The 27,207-nt window shown below is 45.3% G+C and overlaps 2 protein-coding genes across 4 annotated transcripts in view; one reads left to right on the top strand and one right to left on the bottom strand.

Annotated features, from left to right (window-relative positions):
* LOC140722119 (uncharacterized) overlaps positions 1 to 19,603 on the top strand; it is a 1,111,870-nt gene extending 1,092,267 nt beyond the window's left edge. For 2 of the 3 annotated variants that reach the window (XM_073036922.1, XM_073036921.1), the window contains exon 4: positions 2,035 to 4,019. In XM_073036922.1, the coding sequence (XP_072893023.1) occupies positions 2,447 to 3,652 (1,206 nt within the window). In that variant the 5' untranslated portion in view covers positions 2,035 to 2,446 and the 3' untranslated portion in view covers positions 3,653 to 4,019. Of the gene's footprint in view, positions 1 to 2,034; positions 4,020 to 19,024 lie in introns of those variants that run through there. The other variant, XR_012097536.1, reaches the window with a different exon arrangement.
* Positions 1 to 27,207, bottom strand: part of LOC140722116 (uncharacterized) — a 265,387-nt gene that overhangs the window by 232,931 nt on the left and 5,249 nt on the right. Inside the window, 1 exon segment of the mRNA XM_073036910.1 lies at positions 16,133 to 17,895. Within this exon segment, the coding sequence (XP_072893011.1) occupies positions 16,133 to 17,488 (1,356 nt within the window). The 5' untranslated portion in view covers positions 17,489 to 17,895.

The raw sequence follows: 27,207 nt of genomic DNA, 5'->3' as shown, positions 1-27,207 counted from the left end.
GTTCTTTTTCCAAATCAAATTTACTGCTTGTTCTCAGGGAGGTAATATCCCAGGCTCCTGCACCCTCCCCCGTCCATGGCCACATTTTGTTCCCCAATTTCCTATTCAGCGCTGCACTCAACATTCACAAATCTTTTTCCTTGTCTGGAAAACACAATCGACTGCAATTGACCCATGTTCTCTTTGTCATTTACCCGGCACAAAGCCTCCTGCTCAATTATCGATCAGGTAACTTTACCCGGGTGGCACCTCCTGCTCAATTAATGAAATTACCTGGCATGTAAGCCTCCTGCCCACTTAGTAAAATTTACCTGGTACCACCTCCTGGCCACTTAGCAAAATTTTGCCTTATACGAGCCTCACGACAGATTTTTTCCTGATCCCGTCAAGCTAAGCAATCAGCCTTCGGCGAGGGACCGTACCTCCAAATGAACTAACGGAGAGTGACAAAAGGTAAAATAACTATTGGGCACCTGGTCACTCTCCGCAGTCCCCAGAGTGGTCCAGCCAGTTGCTCAGCCTGTCTGCTTGGCACTCCCTGTATTGGGAACGTGTTTGTGATGACAAATGTTAAAAGTTGAATCCAATTAAAACTCGGGAGTCCAGTTTCTTATCATCACCACAGTTTATTGCACATTCTCCTGCAGGAGTTTGAGACCCATTTGTCAAAGGGAAGGCACGTAAGCACTGCCACTATCTAACAAGTGGACTGACTTAGTCAGGTTACAGCCGTATGCTTGTACATAGTAAGCCCATACATTACAATTGCAATATGCTGTTTGAATTGGTACAACCAAGTCTGTTGGTGCAAAACTTAATTACTTAGAATTGGGAGTTCACTAAATCAAGGTTTTAATTACAGATGCATGTACAGTCCAGTCCTTGTCAGTTATTCCCTTTGCAAGGCCCTGATTTGATTACAAACAGAAGTTCATTCCTGTCCTTATCAGTGAGTCCTCCTCCACTTACTCAAACAAGAGTACAATCGTTATCAGCTAATGAGGGTATAATGTATAATGTTATCAGCTAATGAGAGTACAATGTATAATGTCATCAGCTCTCAGTGTGTCTGCCACAGAGAACTGGTTATGAGCCTGTCTTAGCTAAATGCTGAAAACTGAGTTCACTTCAGTTCAAAATTCCTATTCAGTCCCAATTATTCTTTTAGCCAGAGGTTACATAGGTTCAAAGTGATTTTTTTATATATCCTCAATTCCTCAGGTGGGTTCAGGGGAAATATTTATGTCCAATATAGAAACTGCTGTTACCTGTGTGTATTGTGGCGATGCAAAAGTTGCTGGAGAATTTGCAAGTGGGAAGAAGTGGAGTGATATTTGGAAATCTGACTTTTTAAAGCGTAGTTTAGCAAGCAAACCACATATGGACAATGTACAAAAGCTTTGGTGAGAAAATCCTTCATTACCCGTTACAGGCCTGCTACATAGGTTGTGTGAGAGTGCAGATGAACTCAATCACGTATAATGTGTAAAATGTCCTTGTTTATGTTAAGAACTTTTTTAGTTGTATAAGATAATGAGGGGCATTGATTGTGTGCATAGCCAGAGGTTATTTTCCCAGGGCTGAAAAGGCTAACACAAGAGAGCAGAGTTTTAAGGTGCTTGAAAATTGATACTGAGGGGATGTCAGGGGTAACCTTTTTTACACAGAGGATGGTGGGTGCATGGAATTCATTGCTGGCTTTTCGTGTGAGAGTGTTTCAGTTACTGTGGGTGCAGGAAACCATGCAGCTCAGTGGGAACAGGGAATAATACCAATGGAGAGAGTCAAACAGCCAGGTTACAGATTGGAGACGGCAGAAATGCCCCATTCTTATAGAGACAGGAAGAGCATCAGCGAGTTTGATGGTCATTCCAGATGCCAGCCTTGTGCCCAGTTAGAAGATGATTTCTCTCTCCAACTTGGGTTGAACTTCACTGTAACAGTGTGTCGCCAGATCATACCTTGACAACTCAAGTGATCTCATCTGAAATGTGGTCCTACACCCATTGATTGATTCTGTAAATCTTTTTACAGGTTAAAAATGACAAGGAATTTGTCTACGGGAATCTCGAACACAACACGCCAGTTTTGCTGTCTCTGTCCAGATATTTAAGAAGTGGAGCAAGGGATTCACTCGATCATCCTTCCTGCTCAGACTGTGGGGAGGGATTCACACTATCATCTGACTGACTGCCATGCCTGTCATTTTAAACAAGGGGGAAGGAACCCATTCATCTGCTCAGACAGTGGGAATGGATTCAGTTGGACATTTCAACTGAAGGGACATCAGCAAGTTTACACTGGGACAAGGTCATTCACCTGTTCTGTGTGTGAGAAAGGATTCAATTGGTCTTTCCACCTGTGGACACACCAGTCAGTTCACATTGGGCAGAGGCTGGTCAACTGCTGAATTTGTGGGGAAGGATTCACTCAGTCATCTGAACTAATGGCTCACCAGCGAGTTCACACCGGGGAGCAGCGGTTCAGCTGCTCAGACTGTGGGAAGGGATTCACTCAGTCATCTAATCTGAAGAAACATCAGCGAGTTCACACTGGAGAGAGGCCGTTCACCTGCTCAGACTGTGGGAAGGGATTCACTTGCTCAGATAAACTGAAGATACATCAGCGAGTTCACACTGGGGAGAGGCCGTTCACCTGCTCAAACTGTGGGAAGGGATTCACTCAGTCATCTAAACTGAAGGAACATCAGCAATTTCACAGTGGGGAGAGGCCGTTCACCTGCTCTGACTGTGGGAAGGGATTCACTTTGTCATCCCAACTGAAGGTACATCACCGAGTTCACACTGGGGTTTGGCCATTCATCTGCGCAGACTGTGGGAAAGGATTCACTCAGTTATCAAAACTGGAGGTACATCAGCGAGTTCACACTGGAGAGAGGCCATTCACCTGCTCAGACTGTGGGAAGGGATTCACTCAGTCATCTATTCTGAAGTTACATCAGCGAGTTCACACTGGGGAGCGGCCGTTCACCTGCTCAGACTGTGGGAGGGGATTCACTTGCTTATCTAATCTGAAAGGACATCAGAGAGTTCACACTGGTGAGAGACCATTCACGTGCTCAGACTGTGGGAAGGGATTCATTCTCTCACACGAACTACTGGTACACAAGTCAGTTCACACTGGGGAGTGGCCGTTCACCTGCTCAGACTGTGGTAAGGGATTCTCTCAGTCATCCCAACTGAAGGTACATCAGCGAGTTCACACTGGAGAGAGGCCGTTCACCTGCTCAGACTGTGGGAAGGGATTCACTCAGTCATCCAAGCTGAAGGTACACCAGCGAGTTCACACTGGAGAGAGGCCGTTCACCTGCTCAGACTGTGGGAAGGGATTCATTTGCTCATCTGAACTGAAGGTACATCAGCGAGTTCACACTGGGGAGAGGCCGTTCACCTGCTCAGACTCTGGGAAGGGATTCACTCAGTCATCCCATCTGAAGGTTCATCAGCGAATTCACACTGGAGAGAGGCCGTTCACCTGCTCAGACTGTGGGAAGGGATTCACTTGTTCATCCCAACTGAAGGTACATCAGCGAATTCACACTGGGGAGTGGCTGTTCACCTGCTCAGACTGTGGGAAGGCATTTACTCGGTCATCTCAACTACAGAGACACCAGCGAGTTCACACTGAGTAGAGGCCGATCAACTGGTCAGTATTTGGGAAAAGTTTCTCTCAGCCAAATCAACCAAAATGTGCGTCAGCGAGTTCACACTGGGGAGAGGCCGTTCACCTGCTGCGAATGTGGGAAGGGATTCACTAAGTAATCTAAGCTTATGTAACTCTCGCTTTAGCCAGCAGCTTAATATAGCTTAATGTGGCCCCCCCAGCCCGGCCAAACTTAAGAAATCTCATTTGGGTGGATGCTGCGTGATGTGTCCCCTGTTACAAATCAGTACTGTACCCCGAAATAACAAACAGTACACAATATGTGATTAAACAATTGAGATTTATAATTCTTACTTTGACTATAGGGTTACAAAAGAAAACAAAAAAAAAAGAAACAGAGCCCACTCTCTCCATTCACGTCTTCTCATCTCTCCCCAGCAAAAGAGCACAAAATCTCTCTTCCAGACTCACAAGAAAGAACATTTCTCTGATTGGATAGACCCGCACTCTAAATCCCTGTTTTCTATAGTCGTAACCTAAACATTGTTATACTTGTGACAGACTACCGGGTTCACACTGGGGAGAAAGTTTCAATAAGCTGCAAGCTGGATATTTGTCCATCACCGTTTCTGAATGCAATTTCGAGAGTGACTGTCGGTGCTGAACTCTGCAATTATTGCTGCTGCTCACCACACCCAGTTCTGCACCCTGGTCACTGGGCATGAGAGGAGTTTATTCTGCTGCACATTCAACTTTAATGGGACTGGAGTTTAATATTCTGCATCTGAGACAAATAAATCAGTTCTATTTTAAACTCTGTCTCCGGTACTTAGTGAGTTTATAACACACCTAGCGTACAGTAGAGGGTCAACTCAGGCCGGCTGGCCCCTGCCAGTGATTCTGTTCCAGGACAGTCCTTTTAAATCCTCCCCTGTTGTTCACCTCTTGCTCTCCCTGTGGAGATGGGTTCCAAACAGTCACCATCTTGTGGGTGAAAATTTCCCTGAATTTTCTCCAGACTGAGGAAATTGAGCTGACTGCAGTTCTGTCTGAGATGTTCTTTATCCCTGAAATCTCTGAGCTGAGGAAGAATGAATTTAGGAGATACCCTCCTTATTCATGGCTCATTTCCACATTATGGGTCATTTTCCCTGCTTCTGAAGGGTTGTTAGAAAACACCACTGTCCTCTAAAGACTGAAAGCAGAATGCGAAACCATTGTTGGATGTTCAACGGAGCAAGGTCAGAATCCAGAGGCGAGTCTGCATAGGGCAGAGTTTGGGGCTCTGGACGATGGTTGGGGTAAGAACGTATGATAAGGAGAAGGGAATCAGCACCGGGGCGTGACAATGAATGACAGAGTAGCAACATTTGGAAGCTGACAGAGAAAATCTTTCGGTTGTCTGACTGATGACACAAACAATGCCTGTGGTGAGGTGCCCCACTGGTTGAGGAACGTATGTGTGTTTGGAATGGTTTTATCTATTGGGGGAGTTGTTCCTGCTTGTTTATCCTGTAATATTATATCCGAATGGTTATTATGGATTGTCCTATCTGAAATAATGTATTGATTATAAAACATAGAACATAGAATAGTACAGCAAATTACAGGCCCTTCGGCCCACAATGTTGTCCTGACCCTCAAACCCTGCCTCCCATATAGCCTCCCACCTTAAATTCCTCCATATACCTGTCTAGTAGTCTCTTAAATTTCACTGGTGTATCTGCCTCCACCACTGACTCGGGCAGTGCGTTCCATGCACCAACCACTCTCTGAGTGAAAAACCTTCCTTTAATATCCCCCTTGAACTTCCCTCCCCTTACCTTAAAGCCATGTCCTCTTGTACTGAGCAGTGGTGCCCTGGGGTAGAGGCGCTGGCTGTCCACTCTGTCTATTCCTCTTAATATCTTGTACATCTCTATCATGTCTCCTCTCATCCTCCTTCTCTCCAAAGAGTAAAGCCCAAGCTCCCTTAATCTCTGACCATAATCCACACTCTCTAAACCAGGCAGCATCCTGGTAAATCTCCTCTGTACCCTTTCCAATGCTTCCACATCCTTCTTATAGTGAGGCGACCAGAACTGGAGACAGTACTCCAAGTGTGGCCAAACTAGAGTTTATAGAGCTGCATCATTACATCGCGTCTCTTAAACTCTATCCCTCGACTTATGAAAGCTAACACCCCATAAGCTTTCTAACCTACCCTATCTACCTGTGAGGCAACTTTCAGGGATCTGAGGACATGTACCCCCATATCCCTCTGCTCCTCCACACTACCAAGTATCCTGCCATTTACTTGGAGTTTATCATATAAATTGTGATATTTTGACTCTAAAACTGGATCAGGCTTACATTTATGGTGCCTTTATGAAGTAATGGAGGGCATTTATGACTTTGTATTTTAAAGCAAGATTTTGGTGAATGATTAATGAATTAATTAGGTCACTTGAGTTCAAGGAACCCTTCGGGTGAAGTGCTGTTAATATGATCAAATTCACCCTGACATTAGAGAAGGTGACATTAATGTTACCCTGACATTAAAGTCAGATGTGTAATTTGAGAGCAAGAGAGAAGAATTGGTCAAAATTGATTTGAAAAGAATACGGGCAGGGATGAAAACAGAACAGCAATGGCTGGAATTTCTGGAAGCAATTCGGAAGGCACAGGGTATACACATCACAAAGAGAAAGTGGTATTCTAAAGGTAAGGTGACAAAACCGTGGCTGATAAGAGAAACCAAAGACAACGTAAAAACCAAGGAGAGGGCAGAGAGCAAAAATTATTAGGAAGTTCAGAGAATTGGGAAGCTTTTAAAAACAAACAGAATGCAACTAAAATAATTTAGAAGGAAAAGATGGAATACATAGATGTGCTAGCCAGCAATATTAAAGAGGATACCAAATTTTTCTTCAGGTACATATATTGTAAAAGAGAGGCTGAAGTGGATATCGGACCACTGAAAAATGAGGTTGGACAGGTAGTAATGGGGTGGGGGTGCAAGGTGATGGCAGATGAACTGAATAAGTCTTGTACATCACTCTTCTCTCTCGAAGACACTGGCAGGAATATGGAAGTCCCAGATGTCAGTGGTCAGAATGTGTAAAGTTACGTTACACGGGAGAAGGTTCTTTTGGAAACAGAGATGGTCTGAAGGTAAATAGGTCACCTAGATCAGATGGTGTATACCCCAGAGATCTGAAAGAGGTGGCTGAAGTGATGTGGAAGCTTTAGCAATGATCTTTCGAGAATCGTTAAGGAAATAAAATTCAAAGATTTTTCCTTCACTGCTCCCCCTCTCCCAGTTTCACCCATCACCTACCACGTCTTCCACCCCTCCAACCCCCACACTGCTTCTTCTGACGTCTCTTCTTTTTTGTTCCCAGTCCTGATGAAGGGTCTCGGCCCGAAACGTCGACATTTCCCATATTTGCTGCCTGGCCTCTTTTTGTGTATATGCCAGCATTTTGTGTATATGTTGCTTGGATTTCCAGCATCCACAGATTTTCTCCTGTTTTTGATAAATACAAAAGCGGGGTCACGTAAAATAGCAAGAAAACTGTGGGAAGTGAGAGGATTGGAAAGCTTTTAGATAACCAACAGGAGACAAATAAATTAAAACACAGGGGAGACATGATGAAAAATTAAGGTAAGTGAGCCAATAATATCAAGTACCAGAAGTCTTTCAGATATAGAAAGAGTAAAAGAGAGGCAAGAGTTGATATTGTACCACTGGAAGATGATGCTGGCGAGTTAGTAATAGAGCAAAGAAATCGCGGCCGAATGTAATAAGTATTTTGTGTCAATCTTCACTGTGTCAGACACTCGCAGTATAAGACTATCAGACATAGGAGCAGAATTAGGCCGTTCAGCACTATCGAGTCTGCTCCGCCGTTCTATCATGGATGATCCCGGTTCTCACTCAACCCCATGCACCTGCCTCCTTGGCATATCCTGTAATGCCTTGACTGATCCGTAAACTATTAGCTTTTGCCTGAAATGTACACACAGACTTGGCCCCCGCCGCCATCTGTGTCACAGAATTCCACAGATTCACTGCTCTCTGACTAAATAAAATCCTCCTCAACTGCTCTAAAAGGTTGCTCCTCAGTTTTCAGGCTGTGCCCTCTGTTATGGCTACCCCCACCATACGAAAAGTCCTCTCCTCATCCACCGTATCTGGACCTTTCCACATTCGGTGGGTTTCAGTGAGATTCAAGATTCAGGATGAGGTTTATTATCACCAACATTTGGCGTGAAATTTGTTGACAGCAGCAGCAGTTCAATGCAATACATATTCTGGCATAGATAATAATAAATTAATTAAAACAATAATCAAGTAAATCAATTATGTGTGATGAATAGATTATTAAAATGTGTAAAAACAGAAATACTGTATATTGAAGAGTGTCCAAAGCTTTCAAAGTCCATTCAGGAATCGGATGGCAGAGGGGAAGAAGCTGTTCCTAAATCACTGAGTGTGTGCCTTCAGGCTTCTGTATCTCCTACCTGATGGTAACAGTGAGAAAAGGGCATGTCCTGGGTGCTGAAGGTCCTTTATAATGGACGCTGCCTTTCTGAGACACCACTTCCTCAAGATGTCCTGGGTACTTTGTAGGCTAGTACCCAAGATGGAAGTGACTAGATTTACAGCCTTCTGCAGCTTCTGAACACCCTGAACCCACATTTACTAAACATAAGTCAGTGCAGGAGTACAGGCCCAAAGCTGGCAAACGCTTCTTATACTTAACCCCTTCATTCCCGGAATCATCTTCTTGAAGATCCTCTGGACTCTCTCCAATGACGACACACATTTTCTAAGATAGAAGTCCCACATACTCTAACTCTAACGGAATGTTAGCCTTCATTGGTAGAGGGATTGAATTCAAGAGCAGGGAGGTAATGCTGCCACTATACAGGGTACTGGTGAGGGCGCACCTGGAGTACTGTGTGCAGTTCTGGTTTCCATACTTGAGGAAGGATATACAGTACTGACTTTGGAGGCAATGCAGAGTCGGTGAACCAGTTTGATTCCAGGGATGAGGGGGTTAACCTTTGAGGAGAGATTGAGTCGCCTGGGACTTTTCTCTCTGGGGTTCAGAAGAATGAGAGGGGTTCTTATAGAAATGTACACAATTTTGAAAGGAATGGATAAGATAGGAGTAGGAAAGTTGTTTCCATTGGTAGATGAGACTAGAACTCGGGGACATTGCCTCAAGATTCAGGGGAGAAGACTTAGGACGGAGATGACGGGAAACTGTATTTCCCAGAGAGTGGTGAATCTGTGGAATTCTCTGCCCAGGGAAGCAGTTGAGGTTTCCTCACGAAGTATATTTAAGATACAGTTAGATAGGTCTTTGCAAGGTAAGGGAATTAAGGGTTATGGGGAAAAGGCAGGTAGATGTAGCTGAGTTTACGGACGGATCAGTCATGATCTTATTGAATGGCGGGGCATGGTCAATGGGCCAATGGCCGACTCCTGCTCCCATTTCTTATGTTCTGATGTGCGGCCTGAGTAGTGTCTTATAAAGTATCAGCATTATCTCCTTGCTTATATATTCTACTTCAATTTAAATAAAGCCAGCATTGCATTTGCCTTCTTTACCACAGACTGAACCCGTAAATTAATCTTCTGGGAGTCTTGCCCAAGGTCCTGGAGGCGTAGTGACGTCAGCGCCGGACTCCGTAACGGAGGTCCCCAGGTTCGAATACAGTCGGGTCTCTCCCGAGTACGCTTTCCATCCGTGCCGGGTTGAGTGTTGAGCTCGCAATTCGACTTCATAAAAGAAAGAAAAATACTGTAAAATGTCTGTGTGAGAAGTAGCGCCCCACACAACCTTCCGATCCGCGCCTTGTAAGACATGAAAATGCCCGACGCTGCCCTGAGTCGACGACATCATCATCACGTTTCCTTCTGTACTTCTGTGGTTTGAACCTTCTCCCCAATCAGATAATAGTTCACTATTGTTCCTTTTACCAAAATGCATTATCGTACATTTCCCAATATTGTATTCCATGTGCCCGTTCTTCAAACTTCTGTCCTGCTGCAATCGTATTGCTTCCTCAGCACTACCATCACCTCCACCTATCTTTGAATCATCCGCAAACCTTGTCACAACCCCATCGGTTCCATTATCCAAGTCACTGACAAACAATATGAAAAGAAGCGGTCCGAATACTGACCCCTGAAGACCACAAGTCACTGCTGGCCAACCAGAAAAGGCTCCTTTTATTCCCGCTCACTGTCTCTTGGCTGTCAGCCATTCCTCTGTCCATGCCAGTATTACTTCTGACTTTTATCCTGTTAAGCAGTTTCATGTGTGACACCATATCAGATGCCTTCTGAAAATCCAAGTAAATGATATCCACTGCCTCTCGTTTGTCCATCCTGCTTATGACTTCCTCGAAGATCTGTAACAGACTTGTCAGGCAAGATTTCCCTGTACAGAACCTATGCTGGCTTTGACTTATTATATCATTAGTCTCCTAGTACCGCAAAACCTCATCTGTTATCAAGTGATTCTTGATATGTCATGACCAAGGCATCTGTTATCTCTCCAGCAGCCTCTCTCAGGACTCTGGGATGTAGTCCATCTGGTCCAGGTGACTTATCCACTTTAAGAACCTAAGTTTGCCTAGCGCGTTTTCCTTTGTAATAGTAATGGCACTCACTCCTGTTCCCTGACACTCACGGATCTCTGGCACACTGGTGGTGTCTTCCACAGACAAGACGGATGCAAAGTACCTATCAAGTTCATCCACCAGCTCTTCCCCATTTGTACCCCATGAGCATCACTTTCCAGTGGTCCAATATCAACTCTCGCCTCCCTTTCGTATATTTTATAACTGGTTTATATTATTGTATAGTTTGCTGTCATATTTCACCTTTCCCCTTATAGCTTTTATTTTAAATTTGCCTGTTGTTGGATGTTAAAAGCTAACCAATTATCCAACCTACTACTCACTTTTGCTACCTTATATGCTTTTATACAGTCCTTAACTTCCTTTGTCAGCCACGACAGCCTAGCCCCGCTGCTTGAGAACTACGTCTGTGGGACATATCTATCCTGCACATTATGAACTATTCCCAGAAACGTCAGCCATTTCTGCTCTGGCGTCATCTCCACCAGCATCCTCCAATCCACCTGGGGAATCACCTCTCTCATGCCTCTGTAATTCACTTTCATTCCATTGCGATACTACACATGTGACCTGTGCTTCTCCCACACAAATTGCAGTAGGAGTTCAATCATATTATGATCACTGCCTTCTAATGGTTCCTTTACATTAACCTCCCTAATAAGACCTGGGTTATTACACAACACTCAATCTAAGATAGCAGTTCCCTGAGTAGGCTCAACCATCAGCTGCTCTAAAAAGCCATTTTGTTTGCATTCAATACATCCCCTCTTTTGCGATCTCACGCCAATCTGACTTTCCCAATCCTCCTGCAGATTGAAGTCACCCACTACAGTTGTGTCATTAAATTTATTACATAAATGCCAAACATTCAGCAGTACCTGGGGCAGAAGTGAGGATACATGCTTTTACCAAGGAGAGAAGGTGTTTTTGAAGCTGAAAGGCCTGAAGGTAGATAAGACACCGCAGAGTTCAGAAAGAGGTAGCTGAAGAGATTGTTAAGGCATTAGAGTCATAAAACACTACAACACAGGAAAATGCCATTCGGCCAGTCTAGTCCGTGCTAAAGCATTAATCTTCCAAGTTCCAACAACTTCCACCTGGACCATAGCCCTCCATATGCTTCTCATCCAGTGACCTAAGCAAACTTCTCTTAAAGATTACAATAGTCCCTGCCACTTGCTCTGGCAGCTCGGTGCACACTCTCCCCGTCTCTGAATGAAGAAGTTCCCCCTTAGTTTTCTCTTCAAGTGATGAGTAATGATCTATCAGAAATCACTAGATTTTGGAACGGTTCTGGTGGACCAGAAATTTGCAAATGTCACTCCAATCTTTAAGAGAGGGGGCACAAGAAAGAAAATTATCGGACAGTTAGTCTGACCTTAGTGGTCAGGAAGATGTTAGAGTGTACTAAGAGTGTGTTTTTTGGGTACTGTAATTGGGGAAACATGATGAAGTAGGCCAAAGTCAGCCGGATTCTTTCGAGGAAATCTTGACTGACAAATCTCTTGGAATACTTTGCGGAAATAACAGGCAAGATAGATAAAGCAGAGGCAGTGTATGTTGTTTGCTTGGATTTTCACATGATCTTCAACAAGGTACCCCATGCAAGGCTTATTGAGAAAGTAAGGAGGCCTGGGATCCAAGGGCACATTGCTTTGTGCATCCAGAACTGGCTTGCTCACAGAAGACAAAGAGTGGTTGTAGACTGGTCATATTCTGCATGGAGGTCGGTGACCAGTGGTCTGCCTCAGGGATCGGTTCTGGGACCACTACCCTTAGTGACTTTTATAAATGACCTGGATGAGGAAGTGGAGGTATGGGTTAGTAAATTTGCTGATGACACAAAGGTTGTGTTAGGTTGCAGGGGGATATTGATCGTCTGCAAACCTGGGCTGAGAAGTGGCAAATGGAGTTCAACCCAAAGAAGTGTGATGTGGTTCATTTTCTTCGGTCAAATATGATAGAATATTGGCAGTGTGGAGGAACAGAGGGATCTTGGGGACGGAGTCCATAGGACAGTCAAAGCTGTTATGTAGGTTGACTCTGTGGTTAAGAAGCCATACTGTGCATTGGCCTTAATCAACCGCAGGCTTGAGTTTTGAAGCCGAGATGTAATGTTGCAGCTATATAGGACTTTGGTCAGACCACACTTGGAATACTGTGCTCAGTTCTGGTCGCCAAACTACAGGAAGGATGTGGAAGCCATAGAAAGGGTGCTGAGGAGATTTACGAGGATGTTGTTTGGATAGGGGAGCATGGCTTTTGAGAATAGGTTGAGTGAACTCAGTCTTTTCTCCTTGGAGTGATGGAGGATGAGAGGTGACCTGATGGAGGTGTACAAGAAAATGAGAGACATTGATCGTGTGGATAGTTAGAGGCTTTTTCCCAGGGCTGAAATTGCTAGCACGAGAGGGCATAGTTTGAAGATGCTTGTAAGTCGGTACAGAGGAGATGTCAGGGGTAAGTTTTTTACACAGAGAGTGGTGAGTGCTTGGAATGGGCTGCCGGCAATGGTGGTGGAGGCGGAAACGATAGGGTCTTTTAAGAGACTCCTGGATAGGTACACGGAGCTGAGAAAAATAGAGAACTGTAGGTAACCCTTGGCATTTCTAGAGCAAGGACATGTTCGGCATCGCTTTGTGAGCCAAAGGGCCTGTAACGTGCTGCAGGTTTTCTATGTTTCTAAGGTGCTGCACGTGAGGCTGCTGAACAGGATCACAGCTCATGGAATTACAGGAAAGAAACTTGTACTGAGAAGGGAGAAAGAGTCAGAATAATGTGGGCAATTCTGTTTTGCTGTCGGTAACTAATGCTGTTCTGCAGGGGTCAGTATTGAGACCGCATCGTTTCATGTTAAATCTGAATGATACGGATGATGGAATTGATACCTTGGTGACGAACATTGCAGTTGATACAAGGATAGGTAGGGGACAGGTAGTTTAGAGAAAAGTGGGAGTCTGCAGAAGGACTTCGATAGGTCTGGAGAATGCCAGCAAAGTAGCAGTTGAAATACAGTGTATGCAAGTCATGTATATTTGGTAGAAGTAATTGGGTGTAGAAAAAAAATGGGAGAAACTTGAAAAAATTAGAGGTGCATAAGTGCTTGTGAGCCCTTGAGCAAGAGGCGCTAAAGGTTTGCTTGCAGATTGAGTTGATTAAGGATGACAACTGCAATGTTAGCAATATAAGAGCAAGGATGCGATACTATAGCTTTATAACGCATTGGGCAGATCACTGTTGGTGTATGGTGAGCAGATTCTGACCTGTACTTCCGACTTATTATCTGAGCAAAAGATGTGTTCTTATTGGAGTGGGTCCGGAGAAGTTTCAAAGAATGATTCCAGGAAGACCAAGAGTGGATGCCCTGGATGAGGAAGTACGTGGGAAGGGATTCACTCAGTCATCCACCCTACAGAAATTTATCAATATCCACTGCTGCTGATTTCCACACACAAATAAATCAAAAGGGATATGCCTAATCAAAACGATAATTAATCGATCAATAGCCCCCAAACAACACGGCACAGCCGGACACATAACAGGGGACTTTACATCTCACAACACTGGATTCAGTTACGAAACCGGTGATTAATGTTGTTTTCCCTCTGAAATCATAAGAAACGCACATTAAGGTGCATTTAAATGTGAGTGCATCCCCACAGGTGACGTCACACAGACCCCATCGCGCCTGACGTCAGGCATGGGCTTCCCATACCGGGATCTGCCCTTACGTGCACAGCGTCTTACGTCATCCATGCGCTGGTAAGCTCAGGCTTTATCAGTTTAATAGCTGGGCTAATAATCGCGTGACCAGCCCTCCCCCCACCGCTGTCAACAGAGGATTCAGGGTCTGCGCAATTCCCATTGGTGCAAAGCAATGTCGATCACTTGTTACCACCAAGTCCAGAGGGCCTTACCCCCACTGAGTTCGCCTCCCGCTCCGGCCTCAAACTCCATATCACAGCGGAGTAAATCTCCGTTTTTTGATTTATTTCCATTTCCCTCCAAGGGAAGTTGGGGCATTTGTGAAGCGTCTTCTGCGGCCGGAGTCTGATGTGTCACCGAGAGGTAGGAGGAGACTGCTCGGCCCGTCGGTTTGATGCCAGTTCCCTGGGGAGGGAGAGGAGGGATTTTATTGAAAGGGTGAAGATGATGTGAGAGGGGGCGGACAGGATGTTTGTCCCGGTGGAAATCTGTGGAAAAATCTGAGCCCACGGTGGTGGTGAGCAGAGGGATTCACATTGGGGGGGAAACACCGGCAGACGGTTGACCTGCAAGTGGGGCCAATGACAGGGGTAGGAGGTGAGTGGTTGGGGCAAAACGGGGCTGCGGAAGATGGACATTTTTTGCACAGAGGATTAACAAAGTGGTTAGCGAGTATTTGTTATAGAGAGTGCAATGAAGTTTCAACAGACTGATCCCTGAAATGGTTGGGTCATCATATGAAGGAAGATCAAATGTGATAACCCTTTCATTTAGAGAATCGAGGACTGAGAGGTGAACACATTGAAATGCACATCATTACCGGTTGAACCAGGGATCCCAGTCTCTGAAAAAGGGGGTGGATGCCTATATTTTATAATATAACCCCTATTGTTTTACCTTTACCTCCTCTCCCAGTTTTATGCTTGCCCTGGTCCTTCACACCCCCTTACCTGCTTAAGATTCAGCCCAGTAGCAACAGTCAGCAATTCATTCTTTTTGGCTTTTCCTAATGCCTTAGGGGTTGTTGCTTCCAGAAATTTATAAATGTCCACTGCTGCTGATTTCCACACACAAATAAATCAAAAGGGATTTCCCCAATCAAATCGATAATTCATCGATCAATAGCCCCCAAATTTGTTCATATCCCAGACGCAGGTCCCAAATTTGTTATGAACCAGAATGCTTTAGAAACAAGCCAGCAGCAATAGACTACACCTGGAGTCTGATTTTGATGTTAAATCTGTCTTTATTAGAATCTACTTGTAATATGCAACTTAAACAAGATAAGATGGTAAAGTATGAAAGTTCAGTTCAACTACAGAATAGGCGATAAGAGAGAGAGAGATTTGTAATCCAGGGTAAATAGCGAGAGAAGGCAAATATGTAGAATTCCTCAGGTTCCATGGTTGTAAAATGAAAGAACAGTCGCTGTAGATTTTATCCGTCATCATTCCAAATCCACATACTGATTATCACCAAAAGTGACTTGTCACAAGGGGTATCGTCTTCAAGTGAACTACCACACCACAGCCAGGCAAGGGTTAACACATAAGTGGTCTCCACAGGATATCCCAAATCAGATCCACTCCTATGGATCAAACAATGTGACAACCACACATTCGATGTACATGAATCGATAATTAACCCACCATTGAGGGCATAGGAAACTTCTAAACAGTGACCCTTGGTCACTAGTTCTCTGGTTTCGATCCTTCCATTTTTCCTCCTTCGTCTCCAACTGACTCTGAGTGTCTGTGTCCTCAGTTAAAACTAAACAAGCTGCGAGCAATGTAAACAAGCTGCAAGTCAGACTGATTCACCTTCTTAATCTCTGTCTCTCTCTCTTAAAATGACAGTCCACAGCAAAGGAAACCCAGGGATTCATAACAACGGCCAGTCCCCACTGTGAACTGACTGGTGTGCTAGTAGTTGTGATGACTGAGTGAATCCCTTCCCACAGACTGAGCAGGTGAATGGCTTCTCCCCAGTATGAACTCGCTGATGACTCAGTAATGTTTATTGACTCAGAGAATCCCTTCCCACAGACTGAGCAGGTGTATGGCTTCTCCCCAGTGTGAACTGACTGGTGTGCCAGTAGTTGGGATGATCGAGTGAAACTCTACCCGCAGTCTGAGCAGGTGAACGGCTTCTTCCCAGTGTGAACTCGCTGATTCTGTAGGTGGGATGACTGAGTGAATCCCCTCCCACAGAGTGAGCAGATTAACGGCTTCTCCCCAGTGTGAACTCGCTGATGTCTCTGTAGGTGGGATGACCGAGTGAATCTCTTCCCACAGACTGAGCAGGTGAACGGCTTCTCTCCAGTGTGAACTCGCTGATGTCTCTGTAGGTGGGATGACCGAGTGAAACTCTTCCCACAGTCTGAGCAGGTGAACGGCTTCTCCCCAGTGTGAACTCGCTGATGACTCTGTAGGCTGGATGAATGAGTGAATCCCTTCCCACAGTCTGAGCAGGTGAACGGCTTCTCCCCAGTGTGAACTCGCTGATGTACCAGTAGGGTGGATGACTGAGTGAATCCCTTCCCACAGACTGAGCAGGTGTATGGCTTCACCCCAGTATGAACTGACTGGTGTGCCAGTAGTTGGGATGACCGAGTGAAACTCTTCCCACAGTCTGAGCAGGTGAACGGCTTCTCCCCAGTGTGAACTTGCTGATGACTGTGTAGGTGGGATGAATCAGTGAATCTCTTCCCACAGACTGAGCAGGTGAACGGCTTCTCCCCAGTGTGAACTCTCTGATGTCTCTGTAGGGTGGATGACTCAGTGAATCCCTTCCCACAGAGTAAGCAGGTGAATGGTTTCTCCCCAGTGTGAAATCGCTGATGTCTCTGTAGGTAGGATGACAGTATGAATCCCTTCCCACATTCTGAGCAGGTGAACAACTTCTCCCCAGTGTGAAGTCTCTGATGTCTCTGCAGGTCAGATGACTGACTGAACCCCTTCCCACAGACTGAGCAGGTGAATGGCCTCTCCCCAGTGTGAACTCGCTGATGATTCTGTAGGTGGGATGAATGAGTGAATCTCTTCCCACAGACTGAACATGTGTATGGCCTCTCCCCAGTGTGAACTCGCTGATGACTCTGTAGGGTGGATGACTCAGTGAATCCCTTCCCACAGTCTGAGCAGGTGAAGGGCCTCTCCCCAGTGTGAACTCGCTGATGTCTCAGTAGGTGGGATGACTGAGTGAATCCCTTCCCACAGAGTGAGCAGGTGAATGGCTTCTCCCCAGTATGAACTGACTGGTGTGCCAGTAGTCGGGATGACCGAGTGAAACTCTTCCCACAGTCTGAGCAGGTGAACGACTTCTCCCCAGTGTGAACTCGCTGATGACTCTGTAGGTGGGATGACTGAGTGAATCTCTTCCCACAGACTGAGCAGGTGAATGGCCTCTCCCCAGTGTGAACTCGCTGATGTACCAGTAGGTTGGATGATGCAGTGAATCCCTTCCCGCAGACTGTGCAGGTGAATGGCCGCCCCCTGGTGTGAACACGCTGGTGTGCCATTACGTCAGATGACCGAGAGAATCCCTTCCCCGAAATTCAGCAGATGACCAGCCTCTGCCCAGTGTGATCTGACTGGTGTGTCCACAGGTGGGATGCCCGACAGAATCCTTTCTCACACACAGAACAGGTGAATGGCCTAGCGCAGTGTGAACTTGCTGACGTACCTTCAATTGTTATAACCGAGTGAATCCATTCCCACTGTCTGAGCAGGTGAAAGGCCTTTCTCCTCTGTAAGATGACGGGCTTGCTAGATGTTCAAATGACCAAGTGAATCCCTCCCCACAGTCTGAGCAGGAAGGATGGTCAATTGAATCCCTTGCTCCACTTCTTAAATATCTAGACAGAGACAACAAAACTGGCGTGTTGTGTTTGAGATTCCTGGAGACAAATTCCTTCTCGTTTTTAACCTGTAAAAGATTTACAAAATCTATCAATGGGTGTAGGACAACATTTCAAATGAGATCACTTGAGTTGCCAAGGTTTGATTTGGTATCACACTGTTACAGTGAGGTTAAACCCAAGTTGGAAGATAAATCATCTCCTGACTGGGCAGAGTGCTGGTATCTGGAATGACCATCAATTCCCATATGCGTTTCAAGTTCCAACTCCTTACAGTGCAGGGTTACAAGCTGCAGCTGGATGCACATCTTGTATGTGAGGGCATCAGGGACACTACAGGTCTCCCCATCTTCCCTCCAATACCCCCTCTAACTTGTAATAACCAGTGTGTACATAAATCTTGCACTGTGTATTTTTTTTACCCAGTGACAAGTTGTGCACAGTGAATTTTTATAGAGAGGTATTCATTTTAACAGCTGGCAAATCACTGTCGATAGGAACATTGATCTCCTCTGGGTTCGATCCAGTTCATCTGCATTCTCACACAACCTATGAAGCTGGCCTGTAATGGGTAATGAAGGATTTTCTCACCAAAGTTTTTACATATTGTCCATATGTGGATTGCTTGCTAAGTTACGCTTTAAAAAGTCAGATTTCCAAATATCACTCCACTTCTTCCCACTTGCAAATTCTCCAGCAACTTTTGCAACACCAGAATACACACAAGTATCACCAGTTTCTGTATTCCCCTGAAGCCTCCCTCAATGACTGACAGTGGTGAACTCAGTGATGGCAATGCCAATGAATATGAAGGGAAGGGCAGTAGTCTGTCTCATTAGAGCCTGGCACATTTGGGATGTGAAAGCTGCTTGCTTCCCCTGGCAAAGGTGTTTGATATCATTAAGTACCCAGAGAAAATGGGACAAAACATGTTCTCATGGGTAGAAAAGTCCAGAACAAGAGGAGGTAGAACAAGCAACAGGCACAAAATGCTGGAGGAACTCAGCAGGCCAGGCAGCATCTATGGAAAAGAGTACTAATGCTGAATTCCTCCAGCATTTTGTGAGTGTTGCTTGGATTTCCAGCATCTGCAGATTTTCTGTTGTTAGTGATTGGAGATAGAACAAAGGTGATTTTCTCAACTGGTGATGTAAAAGATTTTGTTCTCTGAGTTCCTAATCCTTGCCTTTATTATAGCCGGAGCTCAGCTCTGTCTGAGAGATCCGTCGGTTCCCATTCACTCAGAAGCCGGAAGCTCCCTTGGGCCCGTGTATGGATCGTGGGGATGAGAGACATGGACAAGAGCAGGACTGTCCCGGGATTGTTGGCCATGGTGTCCGGATTTCACAGGAATTGTCCCAAAGTCGGTGTTTTAGATAAAAACATGGAGAATCGGTCTTACCTGCACCCGACATTTTCAAGGCCTTCTGTGTACTGCGCGCATGCGTGATACTCGGGGACGTCCTCAGCCTGATGTTGGTGTATTTCATCGGCGCTTCAGCGCCGGCAAAATTCTTAACGCATGGCCCTCTGGGTAATCACGGTGCCATTAACCATTTCTGCAAGCACCGGTTCAATGTCCATACCTCATTTTTTTTATAGTGTGTATAGAAAAAATCTGCAGCTGTTTTAACGTAGAAAGCGGCTCCCATAAACAATATACTCAATATCAACGTGTATCTAATGCCAAAGTAAAATGCAGATATATAACACAGGAGATTCTGCAGTTGCTGGAAATACAGAGACGCACACACACAAAACGCTGGAGGAACTCTGCAATTCAGAGAGCAACTAAGCAGCGGAGTACACAGGCTAGGCATGCTGAAGGGGCTCGGCCTAAACGTTGTCTTTTTATTCCTCTCCACAATTGCTGCCTGAAATTAACCACCATTATTTCGGTCAACCAGTTTCCAAATGTTTCTTTTCTCTCTTTTGTAGCCACATCCTGCTGGTCTGATTCCTCCTCCTCCTGGTAAACTCTAGACCCCATCTCTCTCTGGAGCCCCAAAGCCCTGACTCAGGCTGGCAACTCTTTGGTTTCTGACTTTGCACCATCGAAGTTTCACTCGTTAGTCTGCTGTCAGACTTTAGAGGTGCATTGTGTTACGAGACAGCAGGTTCGCTTACTGTGAGTGTCACTTTAAGTGCCTGAGTGAGGCGGGACTGTGACGTCAGAGACAGAGAGAGAGAACGTCAAAACCACAGTGAGCTCATTGTCTTATTCACCCTGGAAAAAATCATGCAGGTGTATAAGATGATGAGAGGCATTGGTCGTGTAGATAGCCAGAGGCTTTTTCCCTAGGGCTGAAACAGCTAACATGAGGGGGAATAGGTTTAAGCTGCTTGGAAGTAGGTACAGAGGAGATGTCAGAGCTAAGTTTTTTAAGCAAAGAGTGGAGTGTGTGTGGAATGCACTGCCAGCGACGGTGGTAGAGGCAGATACAATAGGGTCATTTAAGAGACTCTCAGATAGGTACAAGGAGCTTAGGAAAATAGGTGGCTATGCGGCAGAGTAATTCTAAGCAGCTTCTAGAGTAAGATACATGGTCGGCACAGCAATGTGGGACAAAGCATCAGTAATGTGTTGTGCATTTATATGTTTCCATGAAATTCACGGGAAATCTCCTATCCCACGGAGTGGTGACTAGTTGCAACCTGTCATCTCAGGGAGGGTGAGAGAGGAACGGCAGGGATAGATTTTGATATACTGATATGGAACAGAAACATGGGCAGGAATCAGATGGGCTGAGTGGCCTTTCTAGTGTACATTGTGAGTGTGGTAGAGACAGTAAGTACCTGAGACACGGGATTTGATACTGAACTGATTTATCTTTCACAGATCCACAATATTAAATGCCAGTCTAGTTTAAGGCTAACATCAATTGAACAGACTCCTCCAATGCTCAGTGACCAGGGTTCAGTCCTGGGTGCGATGAGCCGCCAGAAGAACTGCAGAATCTGACAGTAACAGTCCCTCATGAACCTGCAGCTGCCTTCAGTCAACATGATGGCTAAACTTTTAACACACAGATGATTTGAACTTCCTCCCTGATATAGGAGCGCTCAGACTGAAGGTGTAGGGGAGAAGGGAAAAAAAGAGATAATAAAGTTATTTGCACTGTTAGGGATAAACATAGAGGAAGAGGTGGAAAGTTTCTTGAATGCATCTATTTTAATGCTAGGAGCATTTTAAGAAAGGTGGATGAGCTTAGAGTATGGATTGATAACTGGAAATATGATGTTGTATCTATTAGTGAAACATGGTTGCAGGAGGGGTGTGATTGGCAACTAAATATTCCAATATTTTGTTGCTTCTGGTGTGACAGAATCAGAAGGGCAAGAGGGGGAGGTATTGCAATGCTTGTCCGAGAAAATACTACAGCGGTGCTTTGACAGGATAGATTACAGGGCTCATTTAGGGAGCCTATTTTGGTGGAATTGAGGAATGGGGAAGGTATAGTAACACTTATAGGGGCGTATTATAAACCACCTAATTGGGAGCGAGAATTGGAGAAGGAAATTTGTCAGGAGATAGCAGATATTTGTAGTAAGCACAAGGTTGTGATTGTGGGAGATTTTAATTTTCCACACATAGAAACATAGAAAATAGGTGCAGGAGTAGGCCATTAGGCCCTTCAAGCCTGCACCGCCATTCAGTATGATCATGCCTGATCATCCAACTCAAAACCTTGAACCTGCTTTCTCTACATACCCCTGATCCCGTTAGCCACAAGGGCCATATCGAACTCCCTCTTAAATATAGCCAATGAACTGGCCTCAACTGTTTCCTGTGGCAGAGAATTCCACAGATTCACCACTCTGTGAAGAAGTTTTTCCTCATCTTGGTCCTAAAAGGCTTCCCCTTTATCCTTAAACTGTGACCCCTCATTCTGGACTCCCCCAACATTGGAAACAATCTTCCCGCATCTAGCCTGTCCAATCCCTTTGGAATTTTATACGTTTCAATAAGATCCCCCCTCAATCTTCTAAATACCAGCGAGTATAAGCCTAGTCGATCCAGTCTTTCTTCATATAAAAATCCTGCCATTCCAGGAATCAATCTGGTGAACCTTCTTTGTACTCCCTCTATGGCAAGAATGTCTTTCCTCAGATTAGGGAACCAAAACTGCACACAGTACTCCGGCTGTGGCCTCACCAGGGCCTTGTACAACAGCAGTAGAACCTCCCTGCTCCTGTACTTGAATCCTCGTGCTATGAATGCCAACATACCATTTGCCTTTTTCACCGCCTGAGGGACCTGCATGCCCACTTTCAATGACTGGTGTACAATGACACCCAGGTCTCATTGCACCTCCCCTTTTCCTAATTGGCCATTCAGATAATAATCTGTTTTCCTGTTCTTGCAACCAAAGTGAATAACCTCACATTTATCCACATTAAATTGCATCTGCCATGAATTTGCCTACACACCTAACCTATCCAAGTCACCCTGCATCCTCACAGCTAACACTGCCGCCCAGCTTCGTGTCATCTGCAAACTTGGAGATGCTGCATTTAATTCCCTCGTCTAAATCATTAATATATATTGTAAACAACTGGGGTCCCAGCACTGAGCCTTGCAGTACCCCACTTGTGACTGCCTGCCAATCTGAAAAGGTCCCGCTTATTCCCACTCTTTGCTTCCTGGTTACCAACCAATTCTCTATCCACATCAATAGCATACCGCCAATACTGTGTGCTTTAAGTTTGCACACTAATCTCCTGTGTGGGACCTTGTCAAAAGACTTTTGAAAATCTAAATATACGACATCCACTTATTCTCCCCATCCATTCTACTAGTTACATCCTCAAAAAATTCTGTAAGATTCGACAGACATGATTTTCCTTTCACAAATCCGTGCTGACTTTGTCCAATTATTTCACCTCTTTCCAAATGTGCTGTTATCACATTTTCACAACCAACTCTAGCATTTTCCCCACCACCGATGTCAGGCTAACCGGTCTATAATTTCCTGGTTTCTCTCTCCCCTCATTTTTAAAAAAAAGTGAGGTCACATTAGCCACCCTCCAATCCTCAGGAAAGCATGAAAAAAGCATGAAGGAGGTGTGGGATGGGATGAAGATCATCACCGGATGCGGTGCAAAGCGGACGGCGAACATAAGTGGAGATGTGGAGAAAGCGAACCAGCTGAACAACTTCTTCAACAGGTTCGACAGCTCAATCTCATCCTCACCGCAGAAATCCACACCAGGCTTACTTCCCTCACAGGAAAATAGCCAATCACAGGAGACCTTGCCCACGCCCAGGATTATGGCTGCACAGGTGGTAGGTCAACTGAGGAAGATCTGTACCAGCAAGGCGGCTGGACCGGATGGAGTTTCCCCATGATTACTGAGGGCCTGTGCGACTGAGCTGGGAGAACCACTACAGCGTATCTTCAACATGAGCCTGGAGCAGAGAAGAGAACCCAGACAGTGGAAGACATCCTGTATTGTCCCGGTACCGAAGAAACCACAACCAAAGGAGTTGAATGACTTCAGACCTGTTGCCTTGACGTCGCACGTGATGAAGACCATGGAGCGGCTGATAATATAGAATCTGAGGCCACAAACCAGGCACGCCCAGGATCCTCTTCAGTTTGCATATAAGGAGAAGGTGGGAGTGGAGGATGCCATCACGTATTTGCTGCACAAATCACTCTCTCACCTAGAGGGGGTCAGTTGTGCTGTGAGGATTACATTCCTTGACTTCTCTAGTGCCTTTAACACCATCCAGCCCAAGATCTTAAGGCACAAACTAACGGAGATGGGAGTAGACTCTCACATGGTGGATTGGATAGTGGACTACTTGACAGATAGACCTCAGTATGTGCGGTTGGGAGACTGTAGGTCTGACACGGTGGTCAGCAGCACAGGGGCGCCGCAGGGAACCATACTCTCTCCGGTCCTGTTCACCCTGTACACATCAGACTTCCAATATAACTCAGAGTCCTGCCATGTGCAGAAGTTCGCTGATGACACGGCCATAGTGGGGTGTGTCAGGAATGGACAGGAGGAAGAGTATAGGAAACTGATACAGGACTTTGTGATATGGTGCAACTCAAACTACCTGCGTCTCAATATCACCAAGACCAAGGAGATGGTGGTGGACTTTAGGAGATCTAGGCCCCATATGGAGCCAGTGATCATTAATGGAGAACGTGTGGAGCAGGTTAAGACCTACAAGTATCTGGGAGTACAGTTAGACGAGAAGCTTGACTGGACTGCCAACACAGATGCCTTGTGCAGGAAGGCACAGAGTCGAATGTACTTCCTAAGAAGGCTGGCGTCATTCAATGTCTGTAGTGAGATGCTGAAGATGTTCTATAGGTCAGTTGTGGAGAGCGCCCTCTTCTTTGTGGTGGCGTGTTGGGGAGGAAGCATTAAGAAGAGGGACGCCTCACGTCTTGATAAGCTGGTAAGGAAGGCGGGCTCTGTCGTGGGCAAAGTACTGGAGAGTTTAACATCGGTAGCTGAACGAAGGGCGCTGAGTAGGCTACGGTCAATTATGGATAACTCTGAACATCCTCTACATAGCACCATCCAGAGACAGAGAAGCAGTTTCAGTGACAGGTTACTATCGATGCAATGCTCCTCAGACAGGATGAAGAGGTCAATACTCCCCAATGCCATTAGGCTTTACAATTCTACCTCCAGGACTTAAGAACTTTTTAAAGCTATTAATGCTTTTTGAGACGGTGACTTAGATGCATATCATATTTTTTTTTACTGAGTTAAGTATTGTATGTAATTAAGTTTTGCTACAGCAAGTGTATGGGACATTGGAAAAAAAGTTGAATTTCCCCATGGGGATGAATAAAGTATCTATCTATCTATCTAATCCAGAATCTAAGGAGTTTTGAAAAATTATCACTAATGCATCCACTATTTCTTGGGCTAATTTCTTAAGCACTCTGGGATGCAGACCATCTTGCCCTGGGGATTTATCTGCCTTTAATCCCTTCAATTTACCTAACACCACTTCCCTACTAACATGTATTTCCCTCAGTTCCTTCATCTCCCTAGACCCTCGGTCCTCTACTATTTCCAGAAGATTATTTATGTCCTCCTTAGTGAAGACAGAACTGAAGTAGTTATTGAATTGGTCTGCCATGTCCTTGTTCCGTATGACCAATTCACCTGATTCTAACTGTAAGGGACCTACATTTGTCTTAACCAATCTTTTTCTTTTCACTTATCTATAAAACCTTTTACAGTCAGTTTTAATGTACCCTGCCAGCTTTCTCTCATAATATTTTTTCCCTTTCCTAATTAATCCCATTGTCCTCCTCTGCTGGACTCTGAATTTCTCCCAGTCCTCAGGTGTGCCACTTTTTCTGGCTAATTTGTATGTTACTTCTTTGGACTTGATACTATCCCTAGTTTCCCCTGTCAGCCACGGGTGCACTACCTTCCCTGGTTTATTCTATTGCCAAACTGGAAGAACACTTGCTGTAGTTCATCCTTGCAATCTTTAAATGCTTGCCATTGCATATGAATGTTGAGGAACCAACTAGAGAGCAGGCAATTCCACATTGGATATTGAGCAAACAGGAAGGGTTAGTTAGCAATCTTGTTGTGCGAGGCCCCTTGGGCAAGAATGACCATAATATGGTGGAATTCTTCATTAAGATGGAGAGTTAATTCAGAAACAAAGGTTCTAAACTTAAAGAAGGGTAGCTTTGAAGGTATGAGATATGAATTAGCTAAGATAGATTGGCAAATGATACTTAAAGGGTTGACGGTGGATATGGAATTTTGCTACTCTCATTTTGCACCCCTCTGTCTCTCTGCACTTGTTCCTATCCCCCTGCAACATTAGTTTAAATCCTCCTGAACAGCAGTACCTGAATGCAAACCTAAGCCTGGGGAATCGGGACCAGACTATTGAGAGCAATTTGTGGCCTGCTACGGCACCTTCGCAGGAGACCAAGACTTTAATGAAGGGAATCTGTCCCCCCAGTTCAATGCCCTACTGCTCCAATGCTTACCAACTAAGTTAGCCAACATGATTAAAACAAATAATATGGATTGGCCTGACAATTACTGAAATCGATTGCGACAAGCTTTGACATATTATTAGGACCCAACTTTCGAATCTCGATCAACCCCGAAGGGAACTAATATTTAAAGTGAACATGTTCAGTGGGAAGAAGGATGCGAACGGGCTTTATCTGAGGAACAGAAATGGGAGCAAAAACCTACCAAGGGACAGGTGGGGACAACAACCCGTTTAGAAATTGACAAGAAGATGCTTCCAACCATGAGTGCCAACCCTCAGGAAGAGCCCAATGTAATATTGCAAGTTGCTGGAAATCCAGTTCCGTTTATGATTGATATGAGGGCAACCACAACACTCAATCAGGAAATAGTATCGGAAAAGGGATTCCAGCTATCAGACATTATAATCACTCTGTCAGGGTTTGAAGGCACGGAACGTACATATTCACGTACCCAGCCACTGCAGGTGGAATTCCAGGGGAGCCAGTGTGAGGTTTCATTTACAGTCACCACCAGACGGGGGTGTAATCTAGCAGGGAGAGACTTGCTCCGTCTGTTGGAAGTCGAGATTCTTTGCAGAGACAATGCTGTCACCCTTGACAGGTGAACAACCGACAGCTTCCCCAGTTTTCGGCCCCCAAGTGGAGGGCACTTAATTTGGACTCCACTCCTTCTGCCAGCAGCCGACCCTCATGTGACTCTGTGCTTTGACCCTACGGTGTGCGCCACTGAGGAAAGCCAATATTATGCACCCCTCGACGGACAGAAGTTCCCAGTCATGGTGATTAGACAGGTTAAAGGAAGAGACGGTATTGCATTACTGGCCGAATTTCCAGATTTCCTTTGGCGACAGACAGAACTGGTAGTTCCCCATACCACCATTAGGGTTTGCACTGGGTTCAAGCCAAAGAGCCCAGGGTTCCTGGCCTACACCCTAACGAAACAAGCCTCCAGCACCGATGTAGACTGGCAACACTTGGCCGCAGGTCTAGTCCAATACGGGAAGGAGTATGAGGTGAAGACGGGATATCTGTTAAGACAACCTTTTAATATTGACCGATCCCAAGACGCTGTATCCCATCCCTGTGTAATTTCAGGCCAAGAAATCTGTCGCACCAACTGTCCCCCTGTCTGGATCACCATGAAAGAAGGACAGACTCTCCCATCCATTTAGCAATATCCCCTCAATCCCGAGGCAACGTTTTATGAGGATGGAAGCTCCTTTGTGGATCCAGCAGGAAAATGATATTCTGACTATGCGATAGTGACGGACAGTGAAGTAATTGAGCAAGCCTCTTTTGAAGCGGCTGTCTCCACCCAGAAGGCTGAGCTGTTTGCTCTGACTCGTGCCTGTATCCCAGCAACAGACTAAAGTGGGA

The sequence above is a fragment of the Hemitrygon akajei genome, unplaced genomic scaffold (genome assembly GCF_048418815.1).
Source record: "Hemitrygon akajei unplaced genomic scaffold, sHemAka1.3 Scf000069, whole genome shotgun sequence".
Lineage (NCBI taxonomy): Eukaryota > Metazoa > Chordata > Chondrichthyes > Myliobatiformes > Dasyatidae > Hemitrygon > Hemitrygon akajei.
This window is presented reverse-complemented; position numbering and strand designations above follow the sequence as displayed.